The sequence below is a fragment of the Myxocyprinus asiaticus genome, chromosome 10 (assembly GCF_019703515.2).
Source record: "Myxocyprinus asiaticus isolate MX2 ecotype Aquarium Trade chromosome 10, UBuf_Myxa_2, whole genome shotgun sequence".
NCBI classification, from domain to species: domain Eukaryota; kingdom Metazoa; phylum Chordata; class Actinopteri; order Cypriniformes; family Catostomidae; genus Myxocyprinus; species Myxocyprinus asiaticus.
This window is the reverse complement of record NC_059353.1, coordinates 2,811,580-2,836,571: the sequence shown is the minus strand read 5'-3', so window position 1 is coordinate 2,836,571 and position 24,992 is coordinate 2,811,580. Positions and strand designations below refer to the sequence as shown.

Below are 24,992 nucleotides of genomic sequence, written 5' to 3'. Positions count from 1 at the left end.
ACGCTGGAGCACCAAACCTGCAAGGATGGAAAGGTGGATGGTGGTCGTGATGACGGCCGTGCACACTGGGTACGTGACCCAGGGAATGAGGAAACCACTCTTTTGCTGAACTATTGGGTATTGCAGCCACTTGGGCATGCGGCGAAATTAAATGAAAAAGCAACAAAAGATTCTCCTCCCGGCCCTCCACCGGGGGATGGAGTGGTCTGCTTACCAGCTCCAAGGGGGGTTTCGTCGTCCCTTGGTCGCCCATCTCAGGGGCGCTTTGAAGCCTTCCAAGGGTTCTTGGATTCCTGTGGTGGGCTCCACGCCAGGGCTGGGTTGAAGGGGCGCCCTTGGTGACGAGCAGGCGGGGTGTGGGATCTTGTCTTGTCCAGCGGCACTGAAGGTTTTGGCCGTCAGGGACGACGTGAACCTACAGGCCTTGGACGGGAGCTTTGGGCATCCGCACCAGGTGGCGGCGCTCTGCGGGCATAGGTGCACTGCGAGCAACTTATCCACCGGGGGAATTGCAGAATAGCCCCTGGCTGCCCTGCCATCGAGGGGGGGAGCCCAGCTGAGCCTTCTGCGTCCAACTGGAAGAGCCTGCTCTTCGATGCTGCTCTTGAGAGCTCATCAGCTTCGTGGGCTCCGAACAAAAGGTCGAACTCACCGTGAGACAAGCCGGCGGACTCATCCGGAAGCCTGATCAGGGCAGACAAGCCGGCGGACTCATTCAGAAGCCCGATCAGGGCAGACGAGTGTGCTGGGGAATGGTAGGTCCGTGGGGGGGATACCCGGCGGAGGTGGTCCCATTGGGGTCCCCAAATCGCCCCCAGTGCTAGCCGCGCTGGCTTCATACCCGTAGGTAGAAGAACCGAGGCGGGGAGCCACTGGGGTGACCGCAACGTTGCCATGGTCATGTTCTCGCAGTGAGTACATGATCCATCCACGAATGCTGTTTCCACGTGGGTCACGCCCAGACACGAAAGACAGCGATCGTGACATTCAGAAGTTGAGAGGTAACGACCGCAACCAGGAATAACACACAAACGGAAAGACGTTACGTGTGTGCCGCTCTTTTAGAGAAATATACTCTTTTAGGAAAATATACTCTCTTTTTTCTGCCGAAGTGCCCAGGGGCGTTCTCTGCAGTGCACCAGTGCAGAGGAGGGAGAAGCCACTGAAATGCGCCGTCAGATCCAGCAGAGGTGAATGAACAGTCAGCTCAGTAAACATCGACCGTTCGGCTCCGAAGAGAAAATCTGAATGAGTGGTTGCATACCAGCTCCTTTTATACCCGTATGTCTGGGGGAGTGGTATGCAAATACCACTTGCCAATTTTCATTGGCCTTTTATCAAAGACCAGAGGTGTCTCGGCTCCCAAGAGTGACCCCTAGTGTCACTACATCGACACAACGTTGAGTGAGTGACAGATAGGGAACTGTAATATCTATAATGTCTTAGAGTCATCATTGTGTAGTTTGATAAAATACGATTGTGCATTGTTTAAAAATAAGTAATTAAATAATAATTGTATTTATAACCCCAGTGAGCAAGCTGAAGGTGACTGTGGCAAGGAACACAAAACTCCATAAGATGTTGGTTAATGGAGAAAAATAACCTTGGGAGAAACCAGACTCACTGTGGGGGCCGGTTCCCCTCTGGCTAACATCATGAATATAGTGCCAATATTACTTATGTATAGTGCAAGTCATGGTTTAAAATTATTAAACTAAGTAAGTGTTAAGGGTCAGTGTTTAAAACAAAGATTTTGTAAGAACTGTAAGATTTATGACTAATGTCTTTGAAGTTCATCCTAGATTAACTGCAGAAGTTCACATAGATGCATTGTCCTTTGTTATCTGGCTGATGAAGTGTTTTGTTGGCAATTAAATGATAGTCTATGTATTCCATTTCAAGAGTGTAGTCCATCATTAGACCGAGGTGATGTAGGCAGAGATCAGTTTGGTGCATCGCAGTTCAACCTGGCCGGTAATTTCGGTGAGGTCTATCCTAAATCCAAGGTTCAGGCAAGGGCATATGAAGTATCCCATGTCTTATGGTTGGAGTTGGCATCAGTTCATCCTCTGAAGTCCATCGTAATAGACTGAAGTGATGTTTGGCTGGTACCGGCTGCTATTAGTCATCATCACACAGAGACACGTAGCAGTGGAGTCCAACACCAAGCAGGAACGGAGCTGGATCTGGCTGGTTCCGGTGACCTCAGGATAGGAGTCCCAAGGTTGAGACAGGGAAACAAATAAAATAATATTAGCATAGATGCCATTCAATTTATTGCAGAATTATAGATCATGATCATTGTTTCTGGTTCTGGCAGACCTAACTAAAGCAGCCTAATTGTGAGTTGAAGGATAAATTAGGTGGATGCCTGGCTAAATAGATGAGTCTTTAGTCTAGACTTAAACTGAGTGAGTGTGTCTGCATCTTGAACAGTGTTAGGGAGACTATTCCATAGTTTAGAAGCCAAATATGAAAAGGATCTACCTCCTTTTGTGGATTTTGATATTCTAGGAACTATTAACAGGCCAGAATTTTGCGATCGTAATGAACATGTTGGAATATAGCGTGGTAGAAGGTCACTTAAGTACTGCGGAGCTAGACCATTCAAAGCTTTGTACGTAGTTAAGAGAATTTTAAAATTAATACGAAATTTAACAGGTAGCCAATGTAACGATGATAAAATGGGGCTAATATGATCATATTTCTTGGTTCTAGTCAGCACTCTGGCTGCTGCATTTTGAACCAATTGAAGTTTATTTACTGATCTTGCTGGACATCCTCCCAGTAATGCATTACAATAATCTAGTCTTGAGGTCATGAACACATTAATTAGTTTTTCGGCATCAGCAACAGAGAGCATGTGTCGTAATTTAGAAATATTTCTTAGGTGGAAGAATGCTGTTCTACAAACATTTGTAATTTGATTTTCAAAGGACAGATTGGTATCAAATATAACACCTAAGTTCTTCGCTGTTGATGATGATGTAACAGTACATCATCGAGAATCAAATAATATTTTAGAGGCTTATTTTTAGAGGTTTTTGGTCCAATAATTAGTACCTCTGTTTTGTCGAAAATGAGTAGAAGGAAATTTCTGGCCATCCAATCTTTTATTTCATTGATACACTCTGCTAATTTGGCGCATTGTGAAATCTCATCAGGTTTTAAAGAAATATAAAGTTGGGTATCGTCGGCATAACAGTGGAAACTTATTCCACGATTCCTGATAATATCTCCCAAGGGAAGCATATACAAGGAGAAAAGCAAAGGCCCTAAAACTGATCCCTGTGGCACTCCATACTTTCCTTTTGTTTGGTTCTGACAATTCCTCATTTATATAGACAAAGTGGTAACGGTCTGCTAAATAGGACCTAAACCATGCAAATGCAATTCAACAAATGCCAACATAATTCTCCAGCCTATTCAAGAGAATGTTGTGATCTATCATGTCAAATGCAGCACCAAGATCTAAAAGCACTAGAAGTGAAATGCAGCAGTGATCAGATGATAAGAGCAAGTCATTTGTAACTCTGATAAGTGCAGTAACTCTGTACTGTGATGAGGCCTAAATCCTGACTGAAATTGTTCATATATACTATTTCTCTGTAGAAATGAACATATTTGGTAGGATACTACCTTTTCTAGTATTTTTGACATACACGGGAGATTTGAAATCAGTCTATAATTAGCCGGTTCTCCAGGATCAAGTTGTGGCTTCTTAATAAACGGTTTGATAACAGCCATTTTAAAGTTTCTTGGGACATGTCCTAAGGATAGCGAAGAGTTAATAATATTAAGAAGAGGTTCTGAGATTACTAGGAATACTTCTTTTAAGAGCTTGGTTGGTATTGGATCTAACGAACATATTATGGCTTTTGATGTTTCGATAAGTTTTGTTAGCTCTTCATGACCTATGACAGCGAAGGATTGAAGTTGCACGTGAGGAAAATTATGAGACACTGTTTTCTGAGGTACTGTGACAGATGATTGCATAATTCCAATTTTATTTCTAATTATTTCAATTTTATCAGTAAAGAAATTCATGAAGTCATTACTATTGTGCTGTGACGGAATATCCTGTTCAGTTGATGCTTTATTCCTAACCAATTTAGCCACAGTACTGAATAAACACCTAGGACTGTTGTGGTTATTTTCTATGAGTTTGCTAAAATATGCTGACCTGGCAACATACAGACACTGTAGCTACAGACGCTATCCTTCCATGCACCGCAAAATACCTCTAATTTTGTACTCTTCCACTTGCACTCCTTTTTCCGAGCAGCTCTCTTGGGAGCATGAGTGTGATCATTGTACCATGGTGCAGGGCTTTTTTCTTTAATTTTCTTTAATCAAAGGGGGGCGACACTATCAAGAATGCTAGAGATGACTGTATTTATATTTTCTGTTATTTCATCAAGTTCTTCTAGGCTTTGGGGTTTACTGAGTGTATGAGATAGATCTGGAAGATTAATAGTGAAGCTATCTTTAGTGGTCGAAATAATAATTCTACCTGAACGATAGCGTGGTGTAGACTGAGTAACATTAGCTGATCGCAGCATACAAGAGACGAGGTAATGATCCGAGATGTCATCTCTCTGTGGCAGAATTTCTATATTATCAACATCAACCCCATATGACGGAATTAAATCTAGCATATGATTATGGTGATGAGTTGGTCCTGTCACATTTTATCTGACTCCAAGAGAGTTGAGAATATCGATAAATGCTAATCCCAATGTGTCATTTTCATTATCTATATGAATGTTGACATCACCAACAATTAAAGCTCTATCTACATTAACTACAAGATCTGATTAAAAATTTGCAAATTCAACAAGGAAATCAGAATAAGGTGATCTATATACTGTAGCAAGGGTAAAAGACGACAGAGTTTTTTTTATTTATATCTATATCTGACGGTGTCACATTAAGCATTATTAGTTCAAAAGACTTACATTTATATCCTGTCCTGAGTAACACCAAAAACTTCACTGTAAATTGTAGCAACACCTCCTCCTCGACCCTTCAGACGAGGCTCATGTTTATAACAATAACCTGGGGGAGTAGATTCATTTAAACTAATATATTCATCCGGTTTAAGCCAGGTTTCAGTCAAACAGAGCACATCCAAACTATGATCTGTAATAATTTCATTTACAATTAGTGCTTTGGTAGAAAGAGATCTAATGTTTAGTAGCCCTATATTTATATGGCGTTTATCTTTAATTGTTTGTTTTGTTCAAGTTTGACCTTAATCAAAATTTTTCTAAATGATTTAATGAGGGTTTTGTGTTTGGTAGTTCGGGGAACACAGTCTCTATATGATATCTAGGTGATACAGTCTCTATGTGTTATAGTTTATGTGACCTGTGTGACATCTCAAGGCAGCTAGCAGACGTTCAGATTAGCCAGTTTGTCTGCTTCCTGACCTGGGCCCCAGTTAGTCAAATACTAGTCCGTCTCTTTTTAGAAGGTCAGGTCTACCCCAAAAACTCTTCCAATTATCTATAAATCCTATTCTATTCTCCAGACACCACTCAGACCTCAAGCCATTCAGTGACACTAATCTACTATAAAACTGATCACCACAACGAGCAGGGAGGGGGCCAGAGCATATTACAGTGTCTGACATCGTTTTTGCTGAGCGAGTATGCCGCCGAGATGTCACCCAAACGCCCTGCTGCGGGGGCTCTAAAGCCGGAACCAAAGTGTGTGTGTTGCTCTCTGTACTGCCCGCATCTGAAACAGTATCTACCAGCTTCTCTTTCTCACTGACCTCCACTAGCGTTCGGATGCGTGCCTCTAACTCATGAATATTCTCCGTCAGCCTGACTAATTCCTTACATTTATCACATGTGAATCCCTCACTGCTGACAGAAGAGGCTATTGTAAACATGTGACATGCAATGCAGGAAGAAATAACATGAGCGGTTGCCATGACTTACCGCAGTTGTTTGTTGTTGTTGTTGTTGGTTGTTCCTGAGTGATGAGGGTTTGAGATTGATGTGAATCCCTCACACAATTGTTTGTTGTCATGGTTGTTCTTGATAAGCGGTGCTTTGAGATGGATGCAATAATCTGTGTAACACAGAAGAGAAAAAAATGGGTGCGCGCTGTAAAATGCATGCAGTTTAATCACGATAAAAATAGAAAGCGGATTCACGTGGAAAATGCACACAGTTGAATCACGATAAGAGAATAATGCGGGGGAAAACCCGATGCGCCTTATGTCTTGGTGATTAGTGTCATGAAGCCCCCCCCCCAGTTCAGCACCAGTCGTTCACATCTCAGACTTAAAACAAAAAGCTCATGAAATGGGTGTGAAAAGATGTTGAAATGGTCAGAGGGTAGAGGGTGGGGGGGTTGTGGATGGGATGGGGTCAAGCACAACAACTCAACCCAAGCACACACTACATGACTTGAAGTTGTGATCAGACGTACAGAGATAAAATTATGGAATATGTGTGACTCTAAGCTGCTTCATGTTTGGAGCACGAGTAGCAGAACTTTGGCCAACAAACGTGCTCGCGTTAGTCCGGTTATTGACTGCCGTACGTAACAGTTTAAATTTAACTAACTTGCACAGTATGATTCTCTTGAAACTGTTACTTTGCAATGACAGTAGTTGGCCTGAAAGAGAAAACTTACCATAGAAGAAGACACTAATGTCTACTATTGCACTACTGCAAGAAGATGGTAATGTCCACTATTACACTATTGCACACTGTTGCCTTGTGGCAATGCTGAGAATACAACATATGCTTGCAAACTTGTGTTCTGACACATGTACAAGCACACTTTGACAAATATCTGTTTAGATTATCTTCTATTTTGTGCAGGCTGGTAAGTCAGTATTCTGTCTCTCTCTCCAACTCAGCCCCAGCACACCAACGTATGTTTCTGGTACATTCCTCCAAGCCTGCGTCGCCTGCCAGATGGAGAGGAGAGAAGACAAAGGCTTCATAAGGTGAGAAAATACTTAAAGAGTGACACTTTTCCAGTCTACATAAGTCACCCTTATTTAAGATTTTCTTTTTTCATAGTCAAAACTTGTTTTAAGTAAGGAAATTATTCAGTGACCAAAGTAATACAATTAAAAATGTTAATTTCTTTACAATATCCAGCCCAACTCTGGGCACACAAGGAGTTCCCATATATGCGGGGCTAATTCTCTTTCACTACCCACTCCAACTCATCCATTTAAAAAAAATAAAAAATAATTGTGACAATTTTAGTTTTTTAAAGAAATTCATACCTATACACAATCTACAATTTAGATTTGTCTATAAAACTATGTCTATAGAAACATACATTCAGTCATACCGGTATGTGTCCAAACTTTTAATTGGTTCAGTATATCATATATCTCAACAAGGACCTTATTAAGACAAAACTGCCCACTTACGAGAGCATCATAAAGATCAATATTCAGCAGCTGTCTTGTGACTGCAAATCTAGGTTGCCCCCAAGATCAAGGCAATGATGATGGAGTGTGGGACAACCATGGTGGGCTACCAGCCTCAGGGCGAAAAGGTCAACTTCTTCAGAATGGTTGTCTCCAACCCGGCTGCCACCAGGTCAGACATCGACTTCCTGATCGAAGAGATTGAAAGACTGGGCCTGGATTTATAGAGGGCTCGCAAGGAGGACATTTAGCAGATGTTAGTTAATTCTGTAGAAAAATAGGAAAGACATTGTGAAGTATTGTCACAGCTGGACATTCCAGAGTATTAAGCCCAAAGTATACTTCAGTTTTGACATGAATGCTTAGCATCTACATACAGTCGAATGCTAGCCTTTTAAAAGTATACTTCATTTTACTGTGCTTGGATACACAGGCGGTTAGCACATGTGCACTACGATTGCTATGAGAGACTGGACAATTTATCTTCAAGAGTTTAGACCCATAAAGATGTCTTTATATTCCTTCAGACTCAAGTTGTACAAATGCAGGTATCTCCTGACCTCCTCACACACATGCTCTTGACTTCCACTGTTGTTGTTTCCACATTCCTCTCCTGTTGTTTAGCGGTCAATTACATCCTCTAGCGCTTCTTCGTAATAACTCACAGTTGAGCTGTTGTGATATTTTGTGAGTGTTGCCACCTTGTGGACCCACAAATAAGTGCAAATAGTTCCAGATGCATGCACTAACTGTGCCTTCAGAGGACGATAAAAATTGGGCCACATGCATTCAGTGCTCGACCACCCTGCTGATGATGAAATTTACGTCCTGTATGCAAATTTGCGTTGCAGATGCCATACATTCACCTCTGACCGAAGTATACTTTGGGCTTTAGGCCATATCCACACTAATCAGTTTAAGTTTGTAAACTCTGGAAAATGATGATGTTAGGAAACTGAAAACAAAGTATGTGGTAATGGAGAGCATTTCCAAATGTCTCCTTTTTCAGTGGAGGAAAGTTAATTGCAAAGTTAATGCATTTTCAAATGAAAATGGATAAGTGTGGATGTGGCCTTACACCAGTGAAGCACTTTAGAATAATGAACCACTTTAACAGTCTAGAACGTTCCATCAGGATCACATTTTTGAATGGTGATCAAATAGAACATTCTAGAAATGGAGATGGTGAGCTCCTTGAGCTTGAGCTGCTTGACATTATGTCTTCTCCTTCTCCCTGTGCTCTTGTATATCTGTTGTGTCCTGTTCTATATTTTAACATTAAATATTATACTCTCTAAACTGAACAACAGTACTTTAAAGGAATGTTCTGGGATGTTCAATACAAGAAATTAATTACCAAAGAAAATCATTTTCAACTTGTCCCCCAGTTCGTAAAACAAACAAAAATCGCTGTTACCATAATACATGTTTAATGGAATTCTGTGTAGAAAGGCATTGCATTATCTGTGCAGTGTTTTATCCATTTATGCAACTCATGTAAAGACAATAAAGCAAGAACACAATACAAGTAGTGCTACCTTACCAATTTTCCATAAGTACTTGAGTATACTCTTAAAAATAAAGGTTCCAAAAAGGGGCTTAAGCAGCAATTTCAGAGAAGAACATTTTTGGTTCTCCAAATAACATTTCAGTGTAAGGTTTTTTTTTTTTTTAATAACGCTTTTATAGTCTAAAGAACCTATTCCCACTACAAATAACAATTTGTGATATGGAAAGGTTAAATGGAGGTTAAAGGTTCTTACATGCTTATAAACAACCTTTGTTTAGGCTAGTTATTTAGTCTAGTGATCCTGGAAAAGATGTCTTCAGACATTTTTTTTAGGGTGCTTTCATACTAACACTTTTGGTGCGCACCTGGGTTCGAATGACGTCAAATTTCGGTTCGTTTGGGTGATGTGAACGCTGTTTTTCCGAACTTGGGTGTGCACCCGGGAACTGCATCCGAGTCTGCTTGAAAAGTTGGTCTGGGGTATGGTTCATGTGAACTCCAGTACAGTTTGCTGCAGATATGAGCGCAATCGTACCAAATTGCGGAAGTGAACCGCTTGTGCTAATGTATAATTTGCATCTTTGCAGGCTCGCGATCGCAGTTATTGTGATATAATGCATTTCTCATACCTGCTTGTGTCCAATTAAATTCCCTTTCAGAGAGCAGCTCACATTCTTCACATCCCTTGCAATGCATTCGTGGGCTTGCGGATGACAAACGCAAATATACGAACTCGGGTTCAGTCCAAGCATTGAACCAAGTGTGAAAGCACCCTTAATGGGTGAAGGTTGGGAGTTCATTCCACTACAGAGGAACAGTGAGTGTGATTTAGAAAACTTTACTGCTCAAATGACACATTTCAGTATGGAAGATTCAATATTAGCACTTTAACAAAAATATAAGCTGTACATTTACATTTCTACATTCTCCACATAGACCTCCATATGTATGTGCATTACAATAATTTGAATTTTTGTTTGTTTTTACAAATTGAGAAACCAGTCTGTGATTTTTCTGTGATAATGTAACTCAACTTGTTTTGAACCCAGAACATTTTCTTTAAAAATCCAGTGGTCTGAATGATCAGTAAAAATCAAATGTATTTCAGAATGTACTGTAATATATTATCTAATAACCCTATGGACTTAGTGTTGTCAGTGTGATTACAGCGTCAAATGCATAATTTCTTAGCTGTTATAAGGACTGATTATGTATGTACCAATGTCACCGTACCAAGTCTGTATTGTCACACCATTTTTTTTTTTTTTTTTAAATGTTCGAACTTTGTGTCAATTGTGACTGACTGTGACAAACATGTATATCAAATAGTTTTACAGTAAGAGATGTTTGAATAGTGGTTAAGATTATATAGAGACATTTGTTGAGATATTATTTATATCACGAAAATAATTGTGTGAAAGAGATAATTCCCCTGTATTGTGTACCCTCCAAGTACCATTATTTGTATTTTGCGAGACAATATTTATCTATATTGTTTAAAATGGTGTATTCGAGATTTTAATGTATTAGTTGACCAAAGACAGGCATTTAAAAAATGGCCTTTAGTTATAAATCTACACACCTGTAACACTCTGTGGTAAAGAAATCAATAATATAAAATAAGAAATGATGTGCACCATTTTAAGTAATCAATTAACCTGAGCATTTGATAACCATTTTGCAATGAATGTTGTCTCTGATATGTGGTCACTTGTATTTTCATAAGAATTAATGTTAAAAATCAAAAAAGTTTTAAAATGTGAGAGCAAGTTGCAGGGGCCTGGGTAGCACAGCGAGTATTGACGCTGACTACCACCCCTGGAGTCTCAAGTTCGAATCCAGGGTGTGCTGAGTTACTCCAGTCAGGTCTTCTAAGCAACCAGTTTGGCCCGGGTGATAGGGAGGGTAGAGTCACATGGGGTAACCTCCTCCTGGTTGCTATAATGTGGTTCTCACTCTCGGTGGGGCGTGTGGTGAGTTGTGCGTGGATGCTGCAGAGAATAGTGTGAAGCCTCCACACGCGCTATGTTTCCGCAGTAACGTGCTCAACAAGCCACGTGATAAGATACGTGGATTGACGGTCTCGGACGTGGAGGCAACTGAGATTCATCCTCTGCCAACCGGATTGAGGCGAGTCACTACACCACCACAAGGACTTAGAGCGCATTGGGAATTTGGCATTCCAAATTGGGGAGAAAAGGGGGATAAAAAAAAATAAAAAAAAACAATTAAAAAAATTAAAAAAATGGGGGGGGAGAGAGAGAGAGAGAGAGAGAGAGAGAGAGAGAGAGAGAGAGAGAGAGAGAGAGAGAGAGAGGAGCTGATTAAGAAAGTACTGTGCTGATATTTGACTTTCTCTCCAGGAACAGTACATTTTATTATTAGCTATAAGTAGATTTAATTTCTTGAATAGGCCTAACACAATTACACATTCCAAAAAAAAAAAAAAAAAAAAAAATCAACAAACTTTAGGAAAATAAAGATAAATAGTTTGTGTATGACATGCTAACTTTGCACTTAGGGCCCTGTGTGTATAACAAGACATGCATTTTAACCTACAGACATGGCCTGTTTTGTGTGCAGTATTGCTGATCACTGTCACCAGAACAAATAAACACTCTGCTTTAAAGTGCTCTTTCATTGTACAGTATGTTTTTTTTGTTGTTGTTGTTTGTTTTTGTTTTTGTTTTTTTTGTTTTTTCCATCTAAATAATTCGGGACAAACACTGCTGAACTTCAAAAATGTCCAAGAAAATTATAATCCTTAAAAAAAAAAAAAAAAGGAAGGAAGGAAAAGTAGTCTATACAACTTTTCAGGGTTCGTACAGGATCTTGAAAGTTTGGAAAATTCTTTGATTTTAAATGGGGAGATTTCAAGGTTTGAAATGTGCTTGCATTTTGAACATGTCCTTGAAAATGCTGGATTTCAGATGTAAGTAAAAATGTAAATAAAACCGTCAGCCAGTCGTTATGTTTGATTTTGTTTTGTTTAATTTCCTGTTGCGGTGAATCCTAAAAAATAAAAAAATAAATAAAACGCACGTCACGTGTCATTCGATTTATTGGCGCCTCAGCTATTCGTTTGGCGCGCATCCATCTCCATTAACATGCCTCGCTGTCATTTTAACGATAACTGGCTGGAAGATGATAAATACAAATTGTGGTTGCGTCGAGGATCAACAGACAGAAAGGCATGCTGTTCTGTATACAAGAAAGATGTGTGCGCTATGGGAGAATCAGCCCTCACCAGCCATTCCAAAGGTAAACTGAGATAAATATTCTATTAAAACTTGGAATGGTTTTATTTAAAAGGATGAAATTCTTTCATATCGAATCAATATGTAATCGTGTGAATGCTTTTATAAGTGTTAATTTAGTCACATAATTCAAATGTGTGGAGTAGTAAATTAGCTCTGGGCTGTAGAGCTTTATTGTAGTCACGTGTGATAGAGATATCTACATTCAGATTCACAACATTAGTGCTTTCAAAGCTATGCAATTAATTAATGTTAATTGGGTTCACTGCTTACAGCTTTTCTAGACGGTTCTCTTTACTGCCGTTTGGTGGTTAAATGATGAAGTACACATGCAAAGTAGAGTTCAGTTGCAGTAGCAAGGGACCATGCCATGTAATGCAGAAAAAAATAAATGTTTAATTAATACCGACAAAAAAAAAAAAAAAAAAAAAAATATATATATATATATATATATATAAATTCATATGCCTAAATGAATTACTTTGTATTAGGTCAAATGTAGACTCTTATAAGTTATAATATGTGAGAGTATCTTATTAACTAATGGTAGAGTGAAAAGTAAAAATAAAATTCTGGATTGTACAGATAACATATGAATGGAGGTCAGACTGTTTTACTGTATTTGGACTCAAATTCAAACTGTGCTGGAATTAGCAGTTTTTATTTTAACCAAATAATGATGCACTCAATTGGTTTTCATTTGCACAAATCTATAAATGTCATGGATAATATGTTTATGGCTAACTAAATTAAGGAACTGAATGCATTATTATTATTATTATTATTATTATTATTATTATAACTGAATGCATTTTTATTAATAACAATAAAATATTAATTGACAGACCTACATAATTTTGCAATAGCGTCCTCTCCTGATATATTTGATTTTAGACTATAACAGATCATTTGTTGTGTGTTATATTCTTATTTATTCTTATTAATTTTTTTTTCTCTCTTTATATCATATCTTTTTTCAAGGCAAGAAGCATCAAGACCTTTTAAAACATAGGACCGGTCCTTCCTTGGGGTCTTTTTTCCAGCAGCCATGTAATACACCCAGCAGTGAAGCTATGGCCTGCTCAGCCTCTTCAACTATTTCAGCGATATTGCAAAGCAGTTTTCTTGTGGGGAGAAGAAAGCAGCATATCTCTGCACATTTGGGATTGCGCCCCATTTTTTTATCACTGATGAAGGAAAGAGCCAAGAAAGAATCTGCATACGTGCTTCTGTTTGATGAGAGCTTAAACCATGAAATGAAGAAAAACCAGCTTGATGATCATGTGAGATTTTGGCAGGATAGCAACATAACAAGAATGCAGTGTGATGACCCATGAAAAAAGTACAGAGCAGTTGTATGAGAAGATTGAAAATGTGAGTTCAGAAATTGGTTTCCACAACCTTATGCAGCTCTCAATGGATGCCCCTAATGTAAACTGGAAGCTTTTCTCACTTCTTCAAAACAACATCCAAAGTCAAACAGGCAAGAACATGGTGGATGTTAGAAGCTGTGGTTTACACATCCTGCACAACTCCTTCAGAGCTGGTTGTGCAGCTACTGACTGGGAGCTGGGAAATGCCTTGTCAAGCCTCAGGTGGTTATTTGAGGATGTACCAGCACGCAGGGAAGACTACACAGCGGTAACTGGGTCCTCATTTCTGCTGTCATCAATGGCTTGAAAATTTTGAGGTGGCAGAGCGTGCAATTAGGGTTGCAACGGTATGAGATTTTCACCGTACAATAACCGTCTCAGAAAATGTCATGGTATACGGTATTACACAATTATTATTATCAGTTACAATGACCCTTAAAAGAGTGAATTTTTTTTTTTTTTTTTTTTGGTTGAAAATTTCCTTTAGTGTTGCATAGTTTTGTTCATGGTTTTCAAGTACAAGGACATGCATCAAGTGACATTATTTTTGTTGTTGACGTCAACAACAAAAGCGACAGGAAGTTTTCTCTCCCCCCTTTTAAAAATTGAAGAGCATATTTACTTATATGAGCCCATTATTATCCCGTTTGTTTCCTAATTTCAAACATAATTCAAACAGAACATACATATTACACAGGAGGTTTTGTAAAATCGTGAAACAATTTTATTGCGAGATTATCATTAAATCTCCCTCGGCAGTCCTAAATAGGCTATCACTTGGGCGGCCGCCAAAATATTTTCAATGGGAGAACCATGGCATTGTTCTTTTCCTGTTATTCACGACCCAGTCCGAATAGACCTGCGACCCACTTTTGGGTCACAACCCACCAGTTGAGAAACACTGCTTTAACTCACACACACACTCACTTATGTCAGACCCCCTTGCCTCGCTTCTCTCTGACATTTTCTCCGCTGCATGTGTGTGTGGCGCAAGTTGACGAGTCTGACAGGCAGTCGAGGAGGAAAGGAGATGCGCACGCACAGATGAGATTCAATACTGTAGATAAGCAAATGTACATGTATGAAAACCGTCAATTTTCATACCATGGTATACCGTGAAACCGGTATTGAACCCTATGTGTAATACAGGTTCTTCCCTTCCTAAAGACCTACATAAATGCTACAAAACAAGGAAAAGTAGCAAAGCCAACCAGTAAGCCATTCAAGATTATTGAAAAGACTGTTGGAGATGACCTCTTCCCAGCTAAACTAAACTTTTTTCTTCTGGTGGCAAGGGAAATGGCTTCTTTCATGGCAAATTACCAAACTGATAAACCCTTGCTCCCATTTATGAATGAGGACCTTGCCAGTTTGTTGAGGGGGCTTTTAGAGAAGTTTGTAAAGCCAACTGTCATGGAGAATGCCACCATCAAATGAAGGCTGCTACAGGTGCAATATGATGATGCTGAGAACCATGTTGATGTCACAAATATAAAAGTTGGTTCATAACAGAGAGAGTCCTGGATGACCACAGAAAGAATCACCCAAATGGTCAGAAGCTGAGGTTGGAGTTTAGACAGAATTGCAAGTTGTTATTGATGAAGACAGTCTCCAAGCTGTTTGAAAAGGCTCCAATCCGTTACTCTTTGGTCAGACATCTGACCGTTCTCAACCCAAGAGTTCTCATCAGCAGCAAAGAGCAAGTCTAAAGAAGCTCACTGGTATTCTTCAGATCCTTGTGGAATCTGGTCAGATTCCTGAGGAAAGTTGTGATGAAGTTCTGAAGGAGTTTAGTCAGTTCTATGACCACAGTCTGGAGTCTGATTCTTTTAGGGGCTTCAAATCAGAGAGCAACAGGTTGGATGAATTCTACCATGAGCAGTTATCCTCCAAGGCAGAGTGGTGCCACCTGTGGGGAAACAGTGAAACAGCTCCTGATCCTCTCCCATGGTCAAGCCTACATAGAAAGAGGTTTTTCAGTCAACAAAGGAGTGATGTGGAGAACCTGCAGGAGCGCTCATTGGTGGCACAACGTGTCATCCTTGACCATGTAAAAAAATGTTGGAGTACTGAACATCGCCTACACCAAAGAGCTTTTACTGTCAGCAGCTTCAGCAAGGCTATGTATAACTTCTATCTCGAAGAACAGAAAATGAGACAGAAGGATGAGAAAAGACTTGAAAACAGAGAAGGACTGATGGAGGAGATAGCAGAAATAAAAGCAAAGAAAATAGAAGAGAATAAAAGAGGATTTTCAAGTTCTCTACACTTCTGCTGATCATAGTGCAGAGAAGGCAGAGAAACTTGGAAAACTCAGCTTGATTTCAGAATCGAATGGACTTCGAAGAGCCGCTAAAGAAAAAGAGCAGGCTCTAGAAAGTGTGGAGTGTCAAACAGATGAGAAGCTAAAGGAGTTGAAAGAGCTTCCATGAACTGTAGTCTAGGGTTGGACCAACTTGCAGAACTGTTTTAGGTTTGAGCAGTCAAATGTGCATTCTTTTTTCTCTGTTCCTCTTTGTTTAATTGTTTTAAAATGTTTACAATAACATTACAAAGTGGTGTTTTGCTGTCTTGTGTAGTATGATAAGGAAAAATTATAAAATTATAATTATAAAAAAAATAACTGTACATTTTGTACAAAATTTTTTTAATTTCAGTGCAAATCAGTAAAGAGTCAGGTAAAATGTTTTTGTGTTTATTTATTGATATATTTTTAAATCATACTATGGAAATTGGGTTGGCATTTTGTCCCAACCCCCCACAAAAAAACTCACCTAAACTACAGTTGGCAACAAATGTACAAAAATACAACCAAAATTAAATAAGTATGCAAAATATGAACTAAGTGACTTAATATACATATAATCATAAGTTGTTTTCATATTGAGGATTCCAGTATTGTAGCTTGGTACTTTGAGTTTTACTAAAGGGGTGCTGTTTAAACTCACAAAGGGTGGCTTTCGTCAGTTTAAGTAATATTGCATCAGCGAATTCAATGCTAGTGCTTGACAAATGGATTTAGGGACCTTGAAGTGCTGGAAAAGTGCTTAAATTTCACTCTTAAAAATCTGTACAAACCCTGACCTTTGGAATACAAAAATTCCAAGTTTTCTGAACCCGCGCCATAGCTCTGTATGATGAATAGATAGACATTTAAGTTGTTATTCACTAAAAATTATGCCCTTTGCCGTAGCTCTCAAATCTCATTCAAACTTGGCGTGCCAATGTCAACAAAACCAAATGCCATTAGTTCTAGTGTGCAGTGTTGGGGAGTAGTGAAACGTTGCAAACGTAACTAACTTTTTCAGTAGCGTGACGGTAGTTTAGGTATTTTCACAATAGTGAAGCTTTCCCAGTAATAAGCTATACGTGTGTAGCGATGTTGCATCACAAAACGTCACATTTGTCTCATTGTATTACGAATGCAGCAATGGAGCTGAGGGAATAATCAAATGGGATAACCTTTACCATCCTCTCTCTCATGTAGAATCATTTAAGTGGATCTGTTCTTTGGACAGTTCATGTAAACAAACTGGGGAAAATAAACGATTTCCTTATATTTAGCGTTGCAAGCACCTTTAAATACAGCCTATTTAAGTATAAATTTATGCTCAATTTAACGTTGTCACCCAGGGGGGTAGATTCAAGACAAAGAAGTCCACCCCCGCCCCCCACTCTTCACAATACAACCCCCCAATGTTACAACCAAATATACGCCCTTGTTGTCACCCTAATTGTTTAACCGTCATGAAAATTAATCATGGTTCCCTTTCAAGTCAGTCACTTTGACACTGTGTCAGTAGCTAACGCTATGGGAAACTCCTGATCTATGAAGCCCTTAAAATCACGCCAGTTTATTGGCAGGTGGCGCTTGACGCTCTGCCCCTGATACGCGTGTCATTGCATAGCAAAGCGCAATTTATATCATTGATACACCCTGCTAACTTGGAGAATTGTGAAATTTCGTCGGGTTTCAAAGAAATATAACGTTGGGTATCATCGGCATAATTCCACGGGTTCTGAAAATGTCTCCCAGGGGAAGCATATAGAAGGAGAAAAGCAAAGGCCCTAAAAATGGATCCTTTTGGCACTCAATAATTAACTTTAGTTTGATCTGACAATTCCCTATACACAGAGTGGTAGCAGTCAGATAAATACAATTATAGTAAGTATTGGATCTAACATACATGTTGCTTTTGATGTTTTGATAAGTTTTGTTGGCTCTTCCTGACCTATGACAATGAAGGACTGACTTACATTTTGGCTTACTATTCTTTCTTAGTGGTTGAAAGAATAGTTCTACCTAATAGATAATGCAATGCAGATTGAGTGACCTTAGCTAAAAGCAGCATACAAGAGACAAGGTCATCTGAGATGTCATCGCTCTGTGGCAGAGTTGCTATAATATCAATATCAACTCCATATGAATGTTAAATCTAGCGTATGATTATGGTGACGAGTTGGTCCTGTCACATTTTTTCTGAACCCCACAGAGTTGAGAATATCTATAAATGCTAATCCCAGTGTATCATTTTCATTATTTAAGTCACAAACAATTAAAGCTCTATCCACACTAACTACTAGATCTTACAGAAAATCAGCAAATTCTCCAAGGAAATAAGAATAAGGCCTGGGTGGTCTATATACTGTAGCAAGAGCAAAAGACGACAGATATAAACACTCACCGGCCACTTTATAAGGTTGTCAGTCTGTCTCCCTCATACTCTTCAAGGACTCTTATTTTGAAGTTTTCCCCCGGACTCCATTTCCCAGAACTCACTGCCCTAATCACTCCTATCAGTTCATCATCATCTGCACCTGCCTTCTGTTCCCTCCTTGTATAAATACAAGTGTATAAATACCTCAGTGTATAAATACCCTCTAGTTTTGTTAAGTTTTGTCGGTCCTTGAAGTGTTTCTTTATGAGGTTTTATGTTGTGCTTAGTTGGATTGTGAAAGATTTTGTGTTTGTTCCAGCATTTGTTCCACTCCAGCGTTTACTATTGTTGAAACTTTCTTCTGTTTCCACTCCTGCAATTGTCCTACTCCAACGTTTATAATTAAAAGATTAAAAGGAATCTACTCCTGCGTCTCCTCTCTTCCTCTCCAAGACACCCACGTTACAGAAGGACTGACCAACAACAAAGAATACGGACCTAACAAAAATACGGATAATCTTACCTGCTCTTCCAGACGTCGTCATCTACTCCAGTGATCCCTCTAATCCTCCTCTTCCACTCATCTAGACCCTCACGAGCATTGAGCCCAACCAAATGTATCTACCACCTGCAGTAGCAATCCTCCTCCTAGAACAAGGAGACTGTCCAATTGAGGATCACGTACATGAGTTTCTCCATCTCGCTAATTTGGTGCACTATGATGACCACGCTCTGGTGAGTTTCTTCAGGGATGGCCTGAGTAGTGCATTGAAGGAGCTGATGCCTCTGTCGGGACCTCACTGGACGATCTCCGACTCTGTGGAGGTGGCTCTGCAGCTTTGCGGCTCATCATTCACTGTGGGTTTGGAGGATGAGGACTTTGAATCTCCTCCCACAGTGAACATCCTCCAACCTTCCATGGCCCATGTCTCCGCACCTTCCACGGCCCCTGTCTCCACGCCTTTCACGCCCCCTATCTCCAAGGTAACTCCTCCATTTAATTTCCCAATATAATTTTTTTTGGAGGGGGGGCTCATCCTCTTCAGTTTCCAGTGGTCGATGCCCTACCGCAGTCAACAGTAATGACCACGGTTAATGAGCCAGAGCCAGTGCCTGCCACGGTTAACGAGCCAGAGCCAGTGCCTGTAGCCTCGACCGTCCCAGTGCCTGTAGCCTCGACCGACCCCATAACCACACTCCCTGCTGGCCGAAAGAGGAGGAGAAGGAAAAGGACTCTTCACCAGTCTCTGCCCGTGCTCACGACCACGGAGGTCGTTCCCCAGTCTCTGCCCATGCTCACGACCACGGAGGTCATTCCCCAGTCTCTACCCGAGCTCTCGACCGCGGAGGTCGATATCCAGTCTCGGCCTGTATTCTATTCCACGGCTCTCAGCCCCGAGCCTCCCATGGCTCTCAGCCCCGAGCCTCCCACAGCTCTCAGCCCCGAGCCTCCCACGGCTCCGCCTTCCCTGGATCCATCTCCCATGACTCCGCCTTCTATGGCTTTGCCCCTCAAGCCTCTCACGGCTTTGCCCCTCGAGCCTCCCACGGCTCTGCCTTCCACGGCTTTGCCCCTCGAGCCTCCCACGGCTCCGCCGTCCCTGGATCCGTCTCCCATGACTCCGCCTTCCACAGCTTTGCCCCTCGAGCATCTTACGGCTCCGCCTTCCACGGCTTTGCCCCTCGAGCCTCTCACGGCTCCGCCTTCCACGGCTTTGCCCCTCGAGCCTCCCACGGCTCAGCCGTCCCTGGATCTATCTCCCATGACTCCGCCTTCTACGGCTTTGCCCCTCGAGCCTCTTACAGCTCCGCCTTCCACGGCTTTGCCCTTCGAGTCTTCCACGGCTCCGCCTTCCATGGCTCCGCCCCCAGAGTCTTCCACAGCTCCGCCTTCCTCGGCTCTGCCTTTCACGGCTCCGCCCCCAGTATCTTCCACAGCTCCGCCTTCCATGGCTCCGCCCCCAGAGTCTTCCACGGCTCCACCTTCCTTGGTTCTGCCTTTCACTGCTCCGCCCCCAGTATCTTCTACGGCTCCCCCTTTCACGGCTCCGCCCCCAGTATCTTCCACGGCTCCGCCTTCCGCGGCTCCGCCAGCTTCCCCAGAGTGTCCTCCAGCGGTTCCGCCTCCTGGGACCCAGTCCCTGCCCTGTGGCCGCCTCCCAGGCCTCAGGATCCTTTCCCAGCCCTGAAGCCGCCCCCTAGGCCTCCTGATCATCATCCTTGGATACTTCATCTTCTGCATCATCATACCCTCCTCATCCGTCCTTGGGTGCCAGGAGTCGCACTTTAAGGGGGGGGTGGGGGTGTCGCAGTCTGTCTCCCTCATTCTCTTCAAGGACACTTATTTTGAAGTTTTCCCCCAGACTCCATTTCCCAGGATTCACTGCCCTAATCACTCCTATCAGTTCATCATCATCTGCACCTGCCTTCTATTCCCTCGTTTGTTTCTCAATATATAAATACCCTCTAGTTTTGTTAAGTCTTTGTCAATCCTTGAAGTGTTTCGTTATGAGGTGTTATGTTGTGCTTAGTTTGATTGTTAAAGATTTAGTGTTTGTTCCAGCGTTTGTTCCACTCCAGCGTTTACTATTGTTGAGCCTTTCTTCTGTTTCCACTCCTGCGATTTTGTCCTACTCCAACGTTTATAATTAAAAGATTAAAAGGAATCTACTCCTGCGTCTCCTCTCTTCCTCTCCAAGACACCCACGTTACAAAGGTACACCTGTACATCTACTTATTCATGCGATTATCTAATCAGCCAATCGTGTGGTAGCTGTGTTATGTATAAAATCATGCAGATATGGGTAAGAAGCTTCAGTTAATATTCACATCAACCATCAGAATGGTAAAAAAAACTATCTCAGTGATTTAGACCATGGCATGATTTTTGGTGCCAGACGGTCTGGTTTTAGTATTTCTGTAATTGCTGATCTCAAAGGATTTTCACACACAGCAAAAAACAAAAAACATACAGCAAGCAGCAGTTCTGTGGGTGAAAACAGCTTGTTAATGACAGAGATCAGAGGAGAATGTCCAGACTGGTCCAAGCTGACAGGAAAGTGACAGTAACCCAAATAACCACACATTACAGTTCTATGCAGAAAAGCATTTCTGAACACACAACATATCGAAAATTGAGGCGGATGGGCTACAGCAGCAGAAAACCCCTCTGGGTACCGCTACTATCAGCTTAGAATAGGAAACTGAGGCTGCAGTGGGCACAAGCTCACCAAAACTGGACAGTAGACGATTGGAAAAATATCACCTGGTCTGACAAATCTAGATTTCTGCTGAGGTACACAAAAATGGAAGGCCCACTGAAGCCTCTGTTTTCTGTTCTTGGAACCCAGTGTCTTCTGCTGTTGTAGCCCATCAGCCTCAAGGTTTGACATTTTGTGCATTCTGAGATGCTATTCTGCTCACTACAATTGTAAATAGGGGTTATTTGAGTTACCATAGCCTTTCTGTCAGCTTGAACCAGTCTGGCCATTCTCCGTTGACCTCTCTCATCAACAAGGCGTTTTTGTCCACAGAACTGCCGCTCACTGGATGTTTTTTGTTTTTCGCACCATTCTCTATACACTCTAGAGACTGTTGTGTGTGAAAATCCCAGGAGATCAGCAGTTACAGAAATACTCAAACCAGCCCATCTGGCACCAACAATCATGCCACTGTCTAAATCACTGAGATCAAATTTTTTCCCCATTCTGATGGTTGCTGAGATTCCCCCAGTTGAAGAGGCAGTAGCAGCCCACTTATGCCCCTCCCTGCACTAGGATGGAAAGCCAGGCCAGCAAATCCATCGTCCAAACCTTGTGGCTTACGTTCTTGCATGTTGTCAAGGCCTGCATGATGGCAGGTTAGCCTACCAGGCTAACTTGCTCAAGGACATAGACGGAACGGGCTGAGTCACACCACTGAATTGGCTCTGAGCTACAAATATCACTGCCCAAACCATTGGCAGGTCCATGGGTAGCCTGGTGTCCATGGAGCATCATCTCTGCCTCAGTTTGACAGAGATGCATGATAAAGACAAAGGCTTTTTGCTCAATGGCCCGGTGTTGCAGCACTTTCAAGTGCAAACAACCCCTTGTCACAAGCATCCTTGAGATTCACCTTCGAGAGGACTGCATACCAGATCAAAGTTGTGCCATTTGGCTCCCCGCACATTCACGAAATGTGTTGATGTTGTGTTCACTCCACAAAGGCTGAGTGGCGTCTGCATTTTGAACTACAGTACCTCAACGACTTGTTGCTTTTAGCACAGGGGAGCAAGCGCACAAGCACAGGGACCTGTTACTTGCACATTTGGAGTGTTTGGGCCTCAAAGTCAGTTGGGCGAAGAGTGTACTGGTGCCCAGTCGGCAAGTTTCCTTCTTGGGAATGAAACTTGACACGATGACCATGTTGGCATGCCTAACCAACAAGCACACTCTATTCTCCAATGCTTGATGAGATTCAAGCTGGGGAGAGCATTACCGCTGAAGCAGTTTCAGCGGGCCTTGGGGTTGATGCCGCTGTGGCCGCTCTCAGGGGCCTATTTAGTGCTGTGTCAACTCGAGGGCGCCTCGTCATTCGTGCCGACATGGTTGCTTACATCTTGTGGTGATGCACCGCTGTTTAGCCATGCTTGCCATTTGGTAAACCGAGAGTGGCACAACCGCCCATGGTTCCCGGAGCTGGGAGAGCTATTAGATGTGAGGCAATATCTGGCATCTGCGGCCAGAGCTGTGGAAACTTCATGTTTGGCTCCTTAATGGGGCTCGTCTGACACAGACAGACTGTTGCAGCTAGTGCTCAACACCATATTACTGATAAGCTTGTGCATACTCTCTCTGAAGACTGTGCTGTTACTCGCTTTGGCTTCAGTTAGGCCATGGAGCATTGCCTCTTCCTGGGCTTGGGCTAAGTGCATGTCCATGGAGGAAATCTGTCTAGCTGCAGGCTGGGTTTTCCCCTAACACCTTTGCCAGGTTTTAATAAGTGAGATGTCTCGTCCCTTTCTTCCCAGATCCTTGCTAGCTAGTGTCATTGTAATCTGACTATCGGTCTTATGACCATGTCATTCTTTGGCTCTTTCCATTGTAAAGAGCGATGTTTTATTGTTCTACTACCCTGTTGGTTAGTTGCATTATGTTAATTTGTCGTTCATTGACTGTTCTGAGCTGTTTTCCAACCGTGTTGTGGATGGCTATGGTTGTACAGTGCTTCACAATATGGTATAGCTAGTGTCACTGTTAAATTATCTACCTTGAATAGTCTGAGTTTTCTCTCTCTTTTCCTTCCTATTTGTCAATATGAAGGAGAGATTTTGTCAATGCCTTACTGGCTAGTAGACATTGCTTTGTGCATGTTTATCAGTAGCACGGTGTGATGGTATACAATTCCCATAGTGCCAACTACTGATGCAGCATCGAAGTGACCAACTTGAAAGGGAACGGTCTGGTTACGACTGTAACCTTTGTTGCCTGAAAGGAGGGAACAAGATGCTGCATATGCTAGCTGTACTACTGATTTCGTGTTGTTAAGGGACTGAGGGATGCGGTCTCTTTCCTTTAGTTGAAAAATCCTTATGAAATCTGCCAATAAATTGGCATGATTTTAAAGGGCTTCAGAGATCGTCATTCTTTGGAGGAGTTTCCCATAGCATCAGCTACTGACACAGCGTCTTGTTCCCTTCTTTCAGGGAACCAAGAGACAGTAGTAACCAGACCGTTTTACTATAGTAATGTTGTGGTAACCATGACTGTAGTAACCATGGTTAATTTTGTGGTTACTATGGTTTTAAAATAAATACAATGGTTAAACTATGGTTACTGTAGAAAAACTGTGGTTAATTTTCATATGGGAATGTCACCCTCATTAAATATATTACTATCAGGTGATAATATTGCATTCTACAACCAGACCTCTATACAGAATTAAATTATATTATCCGATTGTTATATTAGATTTTGTCTTGCAGTATTTGTGTAAAGACACTAAAAATCTCGAATCTGAAAGTGAATGCACTATTATGTTCTGATATGTTTATGGTTTGCTCTAAAGAAGAACACAGGGGGTCATTCAGGACACTCCCTGCTTAGACATGGTCAACCATGAAGAACAGACATCAAAGAAACAAGTGAAGTCATCATTCATCTTAATAGAAAAAAGCCAAAATGTCCCCATACCACTTATTAGACTCCATAAGCCATATTCTAGCCCATTTCACCGGGATTATCTTTTCACAGCTGCAGCATTTAATGCAACTCACTAATCGAGATGCAATCACTGCAAAATGCACCATTACCTTGCTTATCCAAATGTCTGGAAGGTTTGAGCCAGTTTTTCCTAGAAAGATCTTTGCTAAAAATTCAAACGTTTCTAATTTTTCCCGAGGACAGAGAAAAGAGATCCCAAATACACACCACATTTTATATACAGCTGCCCTAGCCCATAGTCTCTTCTTTCACTTCTCGTTTCTCAAATTAATAAACCTGAGGAGTTTTAATGGGTGATCACATCAGTGCAGAGTGTTTTAGTCCCTATGAGAGCAGGTTTGCTCTTTGTTCACCTCTTTAAAGATATTTATCCTAAAAAGCAATCAGGCCTTGCTCTCTTTCATAAGCCAAGGAGGTCTGTGGGGAGCCAATTGCAGCATTCTGCATGGCACAATGCCTTTTATCTGGGCCGGGATAATGCAGGAGAAATGTGTTTTTGTGGTTGTGTAGTGAAACAGGGTTTCATCCTGCTGCCTGAACCAGTGTGATGCTTCATTCGGTAACTTAACTGGTAAAGCATGGC

The 24,992-nt window shown here is 41.5% G+C and overlaps 1 protein-coding gene across 2 annotated transcripts in view; it reads left to right on the top strand.

Annotated features, from left to right (window-relative positions):
* Nucleotides 1-11,230, top strand: part of LOC127446837 (glutamate decarboxylase 1-like) — a 45,757-nt gene extending 34,527 nt beyond the window's left edge. For both annotated transcript variants that reach the window (XM_051708120.1, XM_051708119.1), the window contains exons 16-17: nucleotides 6,881-6,970; nucleotides 7,462-11,230. In XM_051708120.1, the coding sequence (XP_051564080.1) occupies nucleotides 6,881-6,970; nucleotides 7,462-7,635 (264 nt within the window). In that variant the 3' untranslated portion in view covers nucleotides 7,636-11,230. The remainder of the gene's footprint in view (nucleotides 1-6,880; nucleotides 6,971-7,461) is intronic.
* The last annotated feature ends 13,762 nt before the right edge of the window (nucleotides 11,231-24,992 follow it).